A 16,980-nucleotide genomic window follows, 5' to 3' on the forward strand; every position below is an offset into this window, starting at 1 on the left:
AATGGCCATCCCTGGGGTCAAAGCACAAAATGGGGAGACGGAGGCTGTGGGTGCAGAAGTGTGGAGAGAGCGGCTCTGGGGCTGAAGTCACCACATGCAGTGACAGACAGGATGCCCAGGATCCTGGCTGCCGGCTCAGCCCCCACGTAGCAAGGGGGACTGAGGTTGGATCAGTGTCACCTGCAGACTCGGGGCCCCAGACTCCAGAAGTGTCCACAGGGCGGCTGGGTCCTACTGTGGCCGGTGCCAACCAGCCCCTGCTGCACGTCTCCTCACCCCAGGGCAATACACTCAGCATTTCTGGGTCTCCTCGGTCTCCCTGAGTCCTTCTCATGGCTCCCATGGCCAGTGTAGGTCACAGCAGAACAGAGTGGCAGAGCCACCAGGGACCATTAAGCGCATGTGACAATATACCCCACGCACGACAGGAACAAGAAAGGAGCTCCACGTTGGTGCACGGCATCACCCCAGCCACCTGTCCCAGGGGCTCCCCCGATTGGACAGTCAGGAAGGCCCCACCCTCTCATGGATGAGTGACAGTGCGGGGCAGGCTGCATGGCTCCAAGGAACCGGGGTTTGCCGGTTCAGATCCTGGTGAGGACATGGCACGGCTTAGCACGCCATACTGTGGTGGGCGTCCCGCGTATAAAGGAGAGGAAGATGGGCACGGATGTGAGCTCAGGGCCAGGCTTCCTCAGCAAAAGAGACGAGAACCGGCAGTAGTTAGCTCAGGGCTAATCTTCCTCAAAAAAAAAAAAAGAAACTATGAGAACCTCCCTCAGTAAACTCCCTCAACCTGAAATAAAGCATCAATGAAGAACCCACAGCTGACATCATTCTTGATGGTGAAGGACTGTGGGCTTTCTCTCTCAGATCAGAGAGAAGACAGAGATGTCTGCTCTCACCAGCTCTACCCACCATGGTGAGAAAGGTGCTACACATTTCAAAGACATACGCCTGCAGACAGACAGACAAAGTCAACAAAGGCTTCCTCACTGGACAAACACGTGCACACACCCACACGAGACACACAAAGTCACCAACCCTCAGAGACGATGGCCCAGAGACCCACAGCTCAGGCCCTGAAGAGGGAGAGTCAGGGCCCACGATGGCTGCAGTGATCACCGTGTTCCAGCCCCCTGCAGTGATCACCGTGTTCCAGCCCCCTCACGCTGCTGTGATCACTTCCAGAAACATGCCCCTCACGACGTGTCCATTCCTCACTTTGCTTTCCCAGTGGAAGCACAGTGCAGACAACAAAGTTCCGAGAATCATCGCCCAGCTGCCATGCCCTCCACTTCAGTCTCTGTGACCTCGAGTCCACCAGTGCCTGAAGTCTCAGCTGTGTGCAGACCTCTTGTGGGTCAACCCCATGAGCCATCCTTACCAAGGCCTTTATGACTGCCCCACCCTGGAACATTCCATGATGGAGAGGTGGACACCTGTGAACCTCAGACCCCATGTCACCCAGCCACAGAGACATCAGCTTAGGGACCCAGAAAAGTACTGCAAGTTCTTACAAGAGCATGCGGGCATGTGGCTTGTCTCATTTCTGCCTCTTCCCTTCAAGAAGCTGTGGGTGTGGCCTCTGACAAAGGGGGGATGTCCCCTGCACCTGAGCAATTCAGAAAAGCAGAAATCCCCACAATTTCCCACCTCTTCCGTTGGCATGGTGGCAGTTGCATTCTAGGACCCACATGAACAGAGGGGACCCACGACTGTGGAGGTCTGGCTGAGATCACCATTTCCCGCAGGCCTCAGGGCTCCAACTCTGCAGGGTGAGTCCTGATCCAGAAAAAGTAAGCACTGCCCTTGGTGGGTGGGCTCCAAACTCACTCTGGAGGCGGGTTCTGAGGTGAGCTGGTGGGCTCAGCACATGAGCCACTGAAACCGCAGGGATGAATGTGCCAGAGATCTAAGGAGAGTGCTTTAGGTACAGCTGGGCACCTGGGGAACTCCCAGAGCTAGGACAAGGCAAGACAAATCTTTGACAATATTGGTGTCATCAAGACTATTGTGAAACTGTGCTTGTTGGTGCAGAGGTGATGTGTATGTGACAGTGAGGAGTACTGTGTTCCAGGGACCTGTGCCTCAGGACATGGGCTCTGGGTTCTGCCATTGCCTCACCTCCCAGTCAACATAGAATTACAAATGTGAAAATAAATATGGGAAATCCCATTTACAACTGAGTCAGGAAGGGGCCAGCCTGGTGGTGTAGCGGTTAAGTTCACACAATCCACTTTGGAAGCCTGGGGTTCACCGGTTCAGATCCTGGCTGCAGACCTATGCACCACTTGGTAAGCCATGCTGTGCCAGGCATCCCACATATAAAGTAGAGGAAGATGGGTATGGATGTTAGCTCAGGGCCAGGTTTCCTCAGCAAAAAGAGGAAGACTGGAGTGGATGTCAGCTCAGGGCTAATTTGCCTCAAAAATAAATAAATAAATAAATAAATAAATGGAGTCAGGAGACCTGAAGGGTTAACACCCACACATTAGTACTCGCCATGCATTGCAGACCCCAAAGAAGTGTCCCCCCCATTCCCCAACAGGAAACCCCTTACTTTACAGACCTCAGCAAGAGGGACAAAGAATTTCTCCTTGCCCAGCAACAGCCCAGCCAATGAGAAGCCACCACACTCAGCCACTGTCAGTACCCAGATCTCTCCTCCTCCTTCAAGGGACTTCTGTTGGGAACAGCCCCTCCCAGCTCCCTCCTGTCCTCTGTGAAACCAAGCTCCTTTGTTCTCCTCCCTCCCCGCCTATGGCTCACCATAATTTGCAGGTCCTGAATTCTATTTCCTCTGCTATTACCAAATAAACACATTTCCCTGGTAAAACCACTGACTTTTTCAATTTTAAGGACAACACAACAGAAAACTTCCAGAGTGGGGCACATGTTGCATTGAAACACGTTTCCCAGCAAGGAGACACCAATTGGGCTTCAAATGGGAAAATTCAGAGCTGGAAAGGGCCTCAAGACCTGCTCTGGGAAGACATGATGTCGATGCCCAAGGGTTAGACGAGGATGCGCCCAGGCAGATCCCACATGGAGTTGCGTCAGGCCCAGCTTTACGTTTCTCGCCACCACATTGCCAGGCTATGACGCAGGAAACCTGGTGTCAACTGAAAGATGGAGGCCGGGAGCCCCATCACTTTCTCATCAGTTATGTGAATGACACAAGGGCAGGTGTAGCCCTAGAGCGAGTTTTCTAATTCAGACTGGGTACCAGCAACAGTCCATAGTGGCCTATGTCCTTCTTTCCCAGTCCTTCCACTCCTTCCGAAGAAGGAACCCAAGGTGGTGGAAGGAAGTGTTGCACACGTAGCCAAGTTCAGGAGAGTTTCACGTTCTCCTAGCATGTGAACATCTCTGTTGTTTTCTATTAATTGTTTTCAGTATATTCACATACAAAGAGCAGTGGTGAGTTTTCCTGAATGTACAGTTACACCACCATCAGGATGGAGGACACTCCTTCACCCCAGAGGAACAGGCTCATGCTGCCCATTGTACTGAACCTGTCATCCTTAGAAATAGATCTGTTTCAGGTTCCTATGCATTTCCCTCGTCCAGAATGTCACACAAGTGGATACCATTTTGCCTTATGAGTCCTGTTAGGAAACTGATGCCATATTTGTAAAATTGCATTAACTATACAAAATTTGTGGTGTTCTGTGAGTTTGAAACTTTTGACATTGCCCAGGACAAGGGCACATATTATGCCTTCAAACTAAGAGATTCCACTGTTATGAGGTATGCGAATTTGAGTGAGCCCACGGGCCTAACTTCCTTCATTTGCATCATGGGGGGAGGATGGGGGCAGGGAAGAAAATGAGATACCAATAATTATCAAATCACATAATCTCTACACTGCTAAGAAAACACAAATTACTACAAACAAAAGGGAACAAGCTTGCATTTCCATTGTTGTTCAATGGAACAAAAACTGCCACATTTTACCGCATCGTCCATAACATCTCCTGGAAATGTGAACATGGCTGAGTGGAGTGGAGGCGGAGGGGGTGGCAGAGATTCCACATCCTCTCTGGACACTCCACCCTCCCAGCACCTGATGTGGTCACCAGCACAGAAACCCTCTGAATTCTGTCTGTAAGGGTTCCGATGCAGGTTTCATTACACAGGCACAATTTATTCAATCATTGCCCAGTGGTGATTAGCTCAGTCTCCAGCCCCTCTCCTCTCCACAGACGCTGGGAGCTGGGGCTGAAAGTTCCAAGAATCTAATCAAGGCTTGGTGTTTCTGGTGTCCAACCCCCAATGTGAAGCCACCAAGGAGCTGGCCAAGAGTTGTCTCATTAAAACAAAAGACACTCCATCACCCTTCTCACTCAAGAAATCCAAGGGCATCAAGAGGTTTTTACTAGGAACTGAGGACAAACACCAAACATCTCCCTTACAATACCACAGAAGGTCAGGCCCAGGGACACAGGCTCACTAGAGAATGAGAGCAAAACATCAGACTAGGAATGCTTCCTCTCTGCCCACACCGACCTCCACATCTACTGGACTCTCGTTTAATCATAGTGGACCACACTCAAGGAACTAGATGCTGTCTGGTAACATCAAGAAGACAAGGACGTCCCCTCCCAACACTCCGAGTCATGCTGTACTGGAATTCTGAGTTAAGGCAATTAGACACAAAAAGGAAATAAAAGGGACAAACATTAGGAAGCAGGAAATAAAGCTGTTCTTGTGGCACAAGACTGTCCCCAGCAAGCAGGAGACAATAGCCCATGTCGCCGCCAGGCAGCAGAGCAGGGGAGCAAAGTCAGAGCAAGAGAAGACAGACCCACAGGTGGGGTCATGTCTGCACATGCGGCTCAGGGAGCCAACTATTATGGTCACCTGCAGAAGGGTGGTTCCCTTGGTGAGACTCAGGCCAGGGTGGCACACACACACAGAGGGTAGGACAAGCCTTAGGACTCACATCACAGAGGTCTGAGGGGAGGGCAGGGCCGGCCTCTCAAGCAGCTCTCACAGGGCTCAGAAAGCAAGGAATGGAGCCTGGCCTGGAGGTTCACTGGCCCTGGGGGTGGGGGTGGGGCTGGGGCAAGAGCTCTGCACACAGGCAGAGGCTGGCCTGGTGGGAATCTCCTGCCTGCTCCAGGGAAGAGAGCACCCAGGCTTCCTCCTCAGCTTGTCCAGGTGGGGGCACAAGGGGAGGAGGGTGGGTGGGGCTTAAGCTGTGAGAAGTCACCCAAAAATGTGGAGTCCGACTGCACACTACAAGGACAAAGTGGGTAAGAAAAATATGCATTCTCGACTGATTTATATAAAGAAACACTAACAGGGCTGAAAAATGATCAAAACTGTGTATTTGGGGTGACCGGAGTAACAGTGCTGGAGGGGACCAGGATAGGTTGTATCTTTGCTATCTTACAGATTTATTTCAAATAAACAAATTTATATCCTTTAATTTTAACTCGTGTACATAGGACGCTATTCTAAGATTTAATTCCTTTAAAGACTAACTTTGAGAAAAGCGTAAATCATACAATATTAAATTTTGAAATCTCTAAGTAAAAGGACCTGTGGCATCCTAGTTTGTCCTTCCTCTATAGCTCACACTCGCCTATTTTCAAGAATAACGGCCTATTATACGGCAATCATAGTTTGAGTTTAAACCCTTAACTGTTTTAGATTTTCAAAGATTTACATAACATTTCAGAAGTTTTCCTCACATGGAATAAAACAGAATTTCAATTGCTTTAGCCTTTTAAATTTCTATGTTCTCTAGAGACATGCACATAGAAAAAACCAACCTAAAAATGAAAAAATTTTCTTGCTTTCCTCACATCAAATTCCTCAATCAACTTACAGTCTCAGGGCCCAAACTGCCAAGGGAAACGAGAGCCAAAGGGCTGCACTAGTCCACCGATAAAGGAATCCAAAGGGAAGAAACAAATGCTGCAACCAGCTCAGATGAGCAGCCTGCTTCCCACAGGACAGAAGGAAAGCCACAGTCAGAGGTCCCACGTTCCTGACTCTCCTGGTGGAGACAAAGCCCTGGAGGGGGTCAGTCCCCAGAGAAGGAGGGGAGGGCACCTGAGCTCTGGGAGCCCCACACACCCTCCTCTCCCCAGGGAACAGTGCACATGCTCCCTCTCTTAGGCTCCATTCTCACAGTGAGGAAACTCAGCTAGATCCAGTTTAAGGTTCTGACCCAAATGGACCCCCAGATTAATGGGCCCTAATCCAGGACACATAGCTCTTGACTCTGACAGACTTTCTCCATGTAAACAAATTACTCCCTGCGTGCACCCACACTATGCAAGCAAAACTCCAATTATGTCTAGAAACAGGCCCAAGGGAACCACAGCTACAACCTCAGACAGGCATCACTCCCCACCCCATGAGCACGTGCACACCCAGCTTTCCAGGGCTCTGCAGCTCCTCTCAGGATAAAGGCTCCTTCCATCGGTGTGTGAGCAGGACAGCTGCAGGGGGAGGCTCCCCAGGAAGAGCAACTGGGCCTTCAAGGCCTTCCCTCTGCAGGCCCAGGGGGGCCTTAGCTTAGACTCACGGCCCTCAGGCCTCTGCCCCCACTGGAGTTTTCTGCACCATCACTGATATTTTAAATACACAAACCCAGTGTTTGAACAATCCAGCCAACACACTCAAACCAGTCGTTAGGTGGAAATGAGGGAAGAAAATGGTATAGCAATTTGCTAAATCAACAAGAAACCACACAAGAATATACTGCATTCTGGAAAAACAATGATAATATCAGATTATTTCCAAGACAGGAAATATTATAAACTATGAATCCTACCTGAACAATTCAGGTCTGCAAGTCTAAGCTGTGGAAATCCATTTGAACTCACCCAAAATAAAAGAACAGACCTCAGAATATTACGACCCACGATGGGAGGAAAAAAGGAAAACAAGAATTCAGCCCAGGCCACGTAAAACTGGAATACTTTAGTTTTTCTGACATTCACCTCTTTCGTGCCTCTTTGGAAATCCTGTACATTGTGTTTCGTGTTGATTAAATAAATTTTTCCTCATTGAAAAACTGAGACTAAAATAAAGTGAATAAACCTTTCTAAAGGTGACTAACGCAGGTGGGGACAGTGCTGACAGGACAGATCATCCCGGGTATTTTCTGAAGAGGAACCTGCCCCCAGAGGACTGCCCAGAGGATGTCTGCGCCCAGGAAGATACTGGGGAGACGCACGAGGATTTCATACAACGTAGTTCCAGGCGGTGAGAGGCTGCTTTTCACTCACGGAAAATATCCACACACACATCTTTTTAAAACAGGAATCCACGGACTGTGAGAAAACGATAAGCAATTAAAACATTCAATCTGTTTCAATTCCAACAAGGACAAATACTTGATGATAATGCTGTGAATCGAAGGCAGGAAGTTGGCATATGGGAATTCGGCGAGACACTGGAAATTCAGGCATTTGTTCCCAGCCCTGGGAAGACCTGGACGCGCAGGACAGGGTCAGGGATTTTAGACTCTGCTCCTCAAATGTACGGAAAATTGAGAAGAAAACGGGTGACCCCTGGGCAGACAACAGGCCCTCGGAACCCCACAGCCCCTCCGCGCACGGACCCCGGAGACCGAGGCCCGACTGCCCTGCGGGCCCTCCCGCGGGCCCCGCCCCGTCTGGGACACGCGGGGCTGCGGCCGCACAGCGGCCCAGAGACGCTCCGGCCCAAGTCGCCGCGCGCAGGGACCACAGGACGCCCGGGGCCCGGCTGCCGGCCCCGCCCCCACGCTGCGGCCGGAGAGGCCTGAGGGCCGAGCGGCGCCACGCGGACTCGGGGCCGCAGACCCCGGAGGGGACGGGGGAGGCCGGGCCACCCCCGCCACTTCCCACCAGCCCCTCCTCCCGCGTCCTACCCCCGGGGCTGAACTCTCACCATTTCTAAGGCTCCCGGGTCCCCAGAGTCCTTCCTAGGACACTGCGGTCGCTAAGGGTCACAACTCGACACCACAGGGGGCCGAGCCACGAGGAGCCCTTAACCGAAGGAGACGGGGTCCCCAGCGCGGCCGGAGCAGGAACTTCCGGGCGGACGGGGAGCTTTGCCCCACCCACCAGCCCCGGCGCCGCCTCTGATTGGACAGTACAAAAGACTCGCTCACTTGAGTGACAGCCCTTGAGTTGAGGTGTCTGAGCAGAATGCCAGACAGAATTCGTCCGCTGCGGGGACATTTGCATTGAAAGGTAGTGCTGGGAGGGGACTCGTGGGACTGTGATCCTTCTTTACAAACACACACAACTGGAGGTCCCCTCACTATATGCAATGATTAGTCTCTCTCCATTTTGATGTTTGTTGACAACTGGAGTCTGACATAGTTTTGCCAAATAGGTACACAGACAGATAGGATGAGCAGAGAACTAGGCCAAGAAAGGGGTACAGAGGATCTGTTAAAAACTAACATTGCCTGTTGAGGAATGGATAAAGAAGATGTGGTACATATATACAATGGAATACTACTCAGCTGCAAAACAGAACAAAATCATTCCATTTGCAATAACATGGATGGACCTTCAGAGAATTATGTTAAGTGAAATAAGCCAGCAAGAGAAAGATAATCTGTGTATGACTCCACTCATATGAGGAATTTAAAACTATGGACCAAGAACAGTTTAGTGGATACCAGGGGAAAGGTGGGGTGGGGGGTGGGCACAAAGGGTGAAGTGGTGCTCCTACAACATGACTGACAAACATTAATGTACAATTGAAATTTCACAACATTGTAACCTATCAATAACTCAATAAAAAAAAATTTAAAAAAAAAACAAACTAACATTGTCTGTTGAGTGTCTGCAGATGGAAGGTTACAGAAAGAGCCTGAACACAGAGGGTTCCCACAAGCAACTGGCCGAAGCCACTTCTATCCGCCTCGATCTGCTCTGAAGTGAACTTTCCCCGTTATTAACTCATTAATGTTTTCAATTCTCCTCCTCTGGGAGGGACCAGGGAGCCATTTCTGGATCATACTTTGTATGTAGTAGCATGTGTCCCTTCTACCAATGAGACTTAAAGGAACGTGACAGTAGGCAATAAACCCTGATGTCCTGCCTCTTCCATGAACTGTACTATGATCTCACAATAAAAGGACCCCTCAAATCCTTGTTGGGGGAGACTCTGCTTTGGGAGAGAGCCCTGGTGTTCCCTGTTGCTTCTGCAAGAAATAAAACTTTCTTCACCTACTTCTGCTTTGCTTGTATTTTCAGCTCTGCTCTGACTAAGAGGTGAACCCATTGAGTTCAGTTACAGTACCAAGGATGCAGTAGGTGGGCATTCTTCCATTGCTTCAGTGAGATTCAGAATAAGCGCAGTGGGAGAAAAAAACAACATCATTTTAGAAGAAAATTGACTTCTGGGTGTTCAGAATAGTTACGCTTAGAAAATGTTTCTAACATTAAAATATTTGTATCTTATAAAAAATGTAAGCAGAGACTCTTTCTTACCAATGGTTAAATCACTCTCTGTGGTCATGACCCACCTGTTCCTTGTGGTTACACCATTTAATCCAAATATAATGAGACATCGGAAAACTGAGTTTCATCAAAATGATCATTCCATTATGATACTACACAGTGCCGTTCATTCCAGCAGTGTTGAGGACACGTGGACAGGCATACTTTCCATTTAGTCTGCACAGATACCATCTCTGCTCATTTCCTCTCCCAATTCCTTGAGGAAGTGCTCACCTTTGATGTCATCTGAGACAAACAGCCCTCTCAAGTCCACCCAAAGTGTAACCATAACTCCATCACACTCAGGGACAGAGAAGCATTCCTGGAAGAATGCTGAGGGGCCAGGCCTAAGAACCACAGTGATCTCAATGAAGAGAGAAAAGCAGGGCCCAGTTTACCTCCAGGGTTCATCATACCAAGGGGAGCACAGCTGGGCAGTAGCATCATCGAACAGTCACCATCCAATGTAGGAAGAGAAATTCTGTGGATATTCAGCATCAAGCACTGAGAGATGCAGAAGATATTTCCATCATCTTATGTTACTCACCTTCCCTTTATGAACTATCTGGAAAATGATAGTCTAGAAGGAGGTTTCCAGGAAATCACTCTGACTTCCTAACTCAGGAATGCCTCTGTTGTTTGTTTTAACTCCCAACTCCTCATCTCTACCTCAAACAAAGGACACACCATCCTAAGAATGGGCATTCACCTGGGAAGATGCATGAGTCTGGCTCTGCTCTCAGACTGTCAGAAACATGGTGCCGAGGAAACTACATTTCATCACTGCCCTCCCCACCATATTTTCATTGCAGTGTGGGAATTGCACAGCTCCAGTAGTGGCCCCATCTGCACAGAAACTTAGGATGTGCTTCCCGCACTCATGAACCCATAAACTGTTCTGCTTCTCACAGGTAACATTAAGGACAGCCTGGCTCTGTCTTGAGGTCACCTCCAGGTGCTCTCAAAGGTCCTTTACTCACTGTGCTCAGCACGAGAGATGTGATACCTGAAGGCTGTGTTTGGTAATTGCACGTTCTTCCTGTTAGTCTCCATCGTGGCAAACATGAGGGCAAAATGTACTTAGAGCGCTGGTGCATCCAGCTGCACTGAGGGAAGCCCATGACCACAAGGTGGTCTTCTCAGCAAACAAAGAGCTCCACTGAAGCAGCACAGGGAGTTCTTTGTAGGTATGGAGAAATATTTTTCCCATGACCTTGAAAAATGGCCCCAGTGGAATGAACTGCCCAAGATTCCAGAAGCTGCTCTGTTGGAGGAGGTCACTGAGAGGATGTGACCACTGGTTGACACTCCAGATGGACTCGGTAAGTCAGAGGCTTCTTACTCCCCTGTCCTTGGAATCTACACTCCTCCCAATGTTCCTGAGACATTTCAATGACGCAGCCTGAAGAGAAGAATGTGCTGTTGAGATCATCTGGACGGTAGACGTTACTGAGCCCCATCAAAGCCTCTATAGAAACTTTTACAATTCTGGTGGGCAGGTGCAGACATCTGCTCATTTTGCCTCGCCTAACTCAAGCTCATATACATGTTCCCTTGTTTATTCAAACGGCCATCTGCCAATCTGGAGTGAGCTGCTTCTCTCTTTGCTCTCTCTTTGCCCCCCATGCATGGGAGCCAGTTTCAGATGTCACCTGGAGAGCTCCCGAGGTGGCCATCCAACAAGATCTTAGCTCTGAATGACAATGAGAGCACAACTGTTTCTCTTTGTGCTGGGAATGATGAAGTACCTTTAAACGGCACGACCTCAAGACAGATGTTTCCACTTTTAAAACTGTTTTTTCTTCAGGGTCTGGGTGAAATATTGGCATGGTGTTGGAGGTAGCAGTGGGAAGAAGGATTAACCAAATTGTTCTATCTGGTGAGGAAGGCCTGAATTACCAAAAACTAATTGTCACAGCATTTATATATTGAAGATTTCAAAATATGGGATAGTAACTATCCATAGAGGAAATCAGAATAGTCATCACAGGACTCTGCTCAATACATGAGTTCTTCATAGTCTTACAGGCCAGTTGCAACCTCACATGTCAAGGAACCAGTGGGTCATCTGCAGTGTAAAATGTTAATTCCATGGAGAGAAATTCTGCTTTCTAAGTTGTTATCAAGATGGTGATGACAATGACAGTGAGAATACTAACAGGAGTGCTGACACTAATAATAAGGCACGTTGGGGAGGCTTACTGAGTGTGAGGCACGGCACTCAGCACCTTAGGGGGACTGGCTCATTGCTTTTCATCTGCACAGACTTCTAACAGGGAAGCATTAATATGATCCTGTTTGATAAGAGAGGAAACAGAGAGTTAGGGGAGCTGAGTGATGGGTGTGACTTTACACAGGCAGTCAGGAGGGGGCTCGGATTCATCTCCAGGCTGCCTGACTCAGACCAAGCTTTGCCACCAAGCACACTTCACCTCTTATTATGAAATTAGGACAAGTGGCTCCTTGACTAGGACTGATTCCTCTGTGTGAATCACAAATAACTCTGTTCTTCCCCACAGGCCTTATTCAAATCCCCACTATGGAACTGATTGTCCTTGCCCTTGGTTGAAATCTGAAGAGGGTGCCACAGTAGTTCTAGTGACCTTTTCGTGCTAAAATCCCGTGGTCACCCCCAGGCACAATGACAACCAGGCCAGCTTAGTACTCATAGAAGATGTTTGGGAGCAGAGCATGAAGAGGAACTGCTGTGTGAGAGGCAGCCCATCGAAAGGGCGAGCCAATCCAAACAAGAACCAAAGATGTTTCTTCTCACTCCAAGTGTTCATCATCAATTTCCTCTATAACTTCACCTCAGAAAACACAGTGATCCATCTGATGAATAAGACGGACGAAGCAAATATTGTTATTGGAGATGAGAACACTGTTTATTTGACAAGCTAAAGATAAAATAAGTCAAAAATTACTACACCTAATGAAGGAGTCAATTTGCTGAACATTGTGTAAATACACACATAATATATAACAACACAGAGGATTTCATTACAATCACATGTCCTGCATCATATATATGAAATGTGGAGGTTTAGGGCCAACGCCATGTGTGAGAGCTACGTGCAGACAAGCCTACGTCCTGGAGGGGGGACAGAGGCATCCCCTCCATGGAAACATAATCAACTTTGGTGCATGGAGGACTCCTCAAGTCAAAGATGCAGCTCCCTCTACACACACCAACATTTTAAAGACAGTTCCATTCAAATCTGCATTAGGATCTGTTTTTCTGTCTCAAAATACAATAATCCTAAAGTATATCTCTGAAAATAAGTCCAAAGGGTATCCAGGAAAATACTGCGAATAAAGAATGATGAAGAACAAGTTTCACCAGATGCACCAATTCCAAAAGTTAATGAGTTGTCATAATTTAATGTTCTGTTGCCACCATAAGAACTGACCAGTTGGTTGTCAGAGGGGTGATTTTGCCTCTCAGGGAACATTTGGCTGCATCTGGAGGCATTTTGGGCTGTCATGACTGTGGCAGGTGGGGAGCACTGCCACAGACATCTAGGGACCCTGCGATTCACAGAACAGTCACCTCAACAGAGTACTGTCTTGTCAACATCGAAGTAGTGTCAACGTTGAGAAACTGTGGACTGGGCAGATGAGCCCCTGATGCTCTACAAACAGACACAAGGATGGAACAAAAGAGACTGTGAATCCTGGCAGTCTAGAACTCTCCTGTCTCCTTCACGCAGAACAATTCTATATGGGGTAAAGAGTTAAACAGTAAAAAACATAAAACGAAAATACTGAAAGTAAACATGAGAAAGTATTTCTGTATACTTAAGCAGTGAAAGTCATGACACTCCAAGAAAAATGTAGATGAAATTTGAATAGATTTGAAAAACTAAAAAATGTAAACGTAGCATTGCTAATAATAAAAGACAATAGAGGGGGCCGGCCTCGTGACCGAGTGGTTGAGTTCACGCCCTCTGCTTTGGCAGACAAGGGTTTCCCCAGTTCGAATCCTGGGCGCAGACATGGCACCTCTCATCGAGCTATGCTGAGGCAGCATCCCACATGCCACAACTAGAAGGACCCACAACTAAAACATACACAACTAAGTACCGGGGGCTTTGGGGAGAAAAAGAAAAATGAAATCTTTAAAAAAAATAATTGTTAAAAAGAAAGATCTTTAAAAAATATATAGAGAGAAACACCAGCTGGGAAAATGTTTTCAATAATAATATAGAGAGAAAGATCATACTAATAGCAGTTGAAATAGGTCTTAATAATCAAAAACAAGATATAAATGTTCCAATACAGATGTTCAAAGACCAGTCATAAACCTTATAAAATTATAAATTATTAAATGCTTCATAAAGTTATAGATTAGCTCATTAGGCCCAAGATATAAAATGAAAATAGTTGTACTTATTTATGTGCAAAATACATATGTGGATTTCCTAACCCTTTTAGTGAGGCCTGTTCTGGTGAGAAAGGCCAACTGCGTGCTTCTTGGTCTGTTCCCCAACAAAGACAGCAGCCCGCAAGTAACACCTTATCTGTGGAGGAATGGAAGAGACAAGGTCTATCCTCAAAAACCTGAGATACATGGGGGCATCTTTTACCCCCTTCTTCTTTAATTTGCATGTTTGCTGTTACAAAACTCTGGAGAGTGAGTTTAGACTGTCATGAAGTTAAAGAGCTTGGGCTGGTAATTGTACCTGTTTTCCAAGTTTGGAATCACTACTGGCCCATGTGAACGAGGTCTGTGGCATCTGGTGTGCAACTCCTTACACAATAGAATACGCATGCTTCTCAACTACACATGGGCCTTTCTCTAGCATAGAGTAAACTTCACCATTAAAAAACCTCATAAATTTTAAATGCTAGGAAATTTCTATTTTAAAATACAAACTAAGATCTCTGACCACAATGGAATGAAAATAGAAATCAGTATCTTGGGAAAATTTGGGGAAAAAGCCAAATTTGAGCCAATTAAACAACACACTCCTAAATAACCAATGGGTCAAAGAACTCAAGAAGTGAATTAGAAAACATTTTTAATGAATGAAACAAAGGACACGATATAGCAAATTTTTACAGGCTACATTGAAAACACTATGTAGATAAAAATTATACCCACAAATGCCTAAACTAACAAAGAAGAAAGATCCCAAATCAATGACCAGACCTGTTAGCTAATTCAAATCCAAGAGGATGAGAAACCAAACCAAACGTATTGAGAAAAGGAAATAAAACGTAGAACAGAAATTAAGCAAACAGAGAATAGAAAACCCATACAGAAAATCAATGAAACCCCAACAGGATTGACAATAGAAAACTAGCAGACAATAGCTGGATTGATGTAGGGAAAAGGAGAGTAGACTCAGATCCCTAGAAGCAGAATGAATGAGGGGATATCACTACTGAGATTACAGAAATCAAAAGCATTAGAAAGGAATTAACAATTGCATGCAAATTAGATTACTTAGATGAAATGCACAAATTCCTAGAAATACACAAGCTACCAAAAGTGACTCAAAAAGGAAATCTGATTAGAATTAGAACAAGTGGTTGAATTAGTAAGCAAAAAACTACCCATAAAGACAAGCCCAGGCCCAGAGGGTGTCACAGCAGAATCCTCCAAAACATCCAATCAAGGCTTAACAGGGACTCTTCACAAAGTCTCCCCCAAAACAGAATCAACACAACACTTCCAACTCATTTTGGGGCCAGTGTTATCATGATACCAAAATCAGACAAAAGGATCCCAAAAAACTACAGACCTATTTGCTTTGTGAATATGGATCCAGAAAAACGTCAACTAACCCTAGTACCTAATCCAGCAACAACTTAAAAGATTTATACACCATGAACAAGTGGAATTCATTCTGGGGATGCAGGGTCGGGTTAACCGCTCAAAATCTATTAACGTAACACGTCACATTAATAGAGTGAAAAGCAGAAGTGGCCTGATCAGCTCAATAGACTCAGAGGAAATACTTGACAATATTAGACATCCTTTCACAATAGAAACACTCAGGAAACCGGAATTTGAAGGAAATTTCCTGCCCTGATGATGAGGAAGTATGGGACACCCACAGCTAATGTTATATTTAAAGGGGAAAGGCTGATTATTTTCACCAAAAAATGAGGAAGAAAACAAGAATGTCTGCCCTTCCACTTCTAGTTGACAATGTACTGGCAGTTTTAGCCAGAAAAGGAAATAAAAAGCATCCAGACTGGGTAGGAAGATGTAAAACTTTCTTCACTTGCATGTGATTTATCTTTTAAATAGAAAACTCTAAGGAACCCACGAAAAAATCTATTAGAACTGATAATGGAGTACAGCAAGTTTCTATGAAGCAAGATCAGTATATAAAAATAAATTGTATTTTATACACTGCCATGAACAACCTGATAATGAAATTAACAAAATCAATCTATTTATAATAGCATCAAAAAGAATAAAATACAGGCCAGCCCGGTGGCATACCGGTTAAGTTCACACGTTCTGCCCCTTGGTGGCCCAGGGTTCACTGGTTCGGATCCCGGGTGCGGACATGGCACCGCTTGACAAAAGCCATGCTGTGGCAGGCGTCTCACATACAAAGTAGAGGAAGATGGGCACGGATGTGAGCCTCTTCAGCAAAAAGAGGCAGATTGGCAGTAGTCAGCCCAGGGCTGATCTTCTCAAAAAATCCAGAATAAAATAGGAATAAATTTAATAAATTAAGTAGTAAACAGATCCTCTGAAAATGCAAAACATCAATAGAAAATAATAAAGCTCTACAAGTGTGAAATAACACATGTTGGTGAGGCTGTGACGGGAACCCTGTGTACTGTCTGTGGGAATGTAAGTGGTGCAGCCACTATGGAAAACAGGATGGAGGTTCCTCAAAAAACTAAAATAGACCCACCATATGATTCATATGATCCTCCACAGCACGGCTACTGACAGACGAGGGGTGACCTTCCACACCCAGGAACCGAACCCCGGTCGCCAAAGCAGACTGTGCCAAACTGCAAGCACTAGGCCATCAGGGCTGGCCCACCACAGTCAATTTTTGAACATTTTTCTCACCTCAAAAAGAAACTCTTCTGCCCTTTAGCTGTCATTCCCAAACTTCTCCTCTTCCTTCTACAATTCCCAGCCCGAGATAACCACTCATCTACTTTCTGTCTCTATAGATGTCCCTTTTTGGGTCTTTCCTAGGAATGGAATAATTCAGCGTGTGTACTGACATTGACTTTGGCACTGGCTTCAGTAATTTAGCATAACGTTTTCAAGGTACATCCATGTTGGACCACATATCAGTACGTCATTCATTATCATGGCCAAATAATATTCCAGTGGACGGATAAAACTTGTTTATCCATGTGATGTGGATTAAGGCTGCCTCAGCTAGAGAAGCCCAAGGTGACCTGGCCTACATGCCAAACTATATGACCCAGTGGACTTTTTTTATGGTATGAATTAGGACTGCCCCAGGGAGAGAAGCCCGGGTCATCCTCACCTGCATGCCAATCTATATGGCCAGATTCATATCTAAAG

At 46.4% G+C, this 16,980-nt stretch overlaps 1 protein-coding gene across 1 annotated transcript in view; it reads right to left on the reverse strand.

Moving 5' to 3' along the window:
* Positions 1 to 8,049, reverse strand: part of LOC123275633 (zinc finger protein 709-like) — a 28,532-nt gene extending 20,483 nt beyond the window's left edge. Inside the window, 1 exon segment of the mRNA XM_070492097.1 lies at positions 7,897 to 8,049. Within this exon segment, the coding sequence (XP_070348198.1) occupies positions 7,897 to 7,899 (3 nt within the window). The 5' untranslated portion in view covers positions 7,900 to 8,049.
* Positions 8,050 to 16,980: the final 8,931 nt, after the last annotated feature.

The sequence above is a fragment of the Equus asinus genome, chromosome 20, assembly GCF_041296235.1.
Source record: "Equus asinus isolate D_3611 breed Donkey chromosome 20, EquAss-T2T_v2, whole genome shotgun sequence".
Taxonomy (NCBI): Eukaryota; Metazoa; Chordata; class Mammalia; order Perissodactyla; family Equidae; genus Equus; species Equus asinus.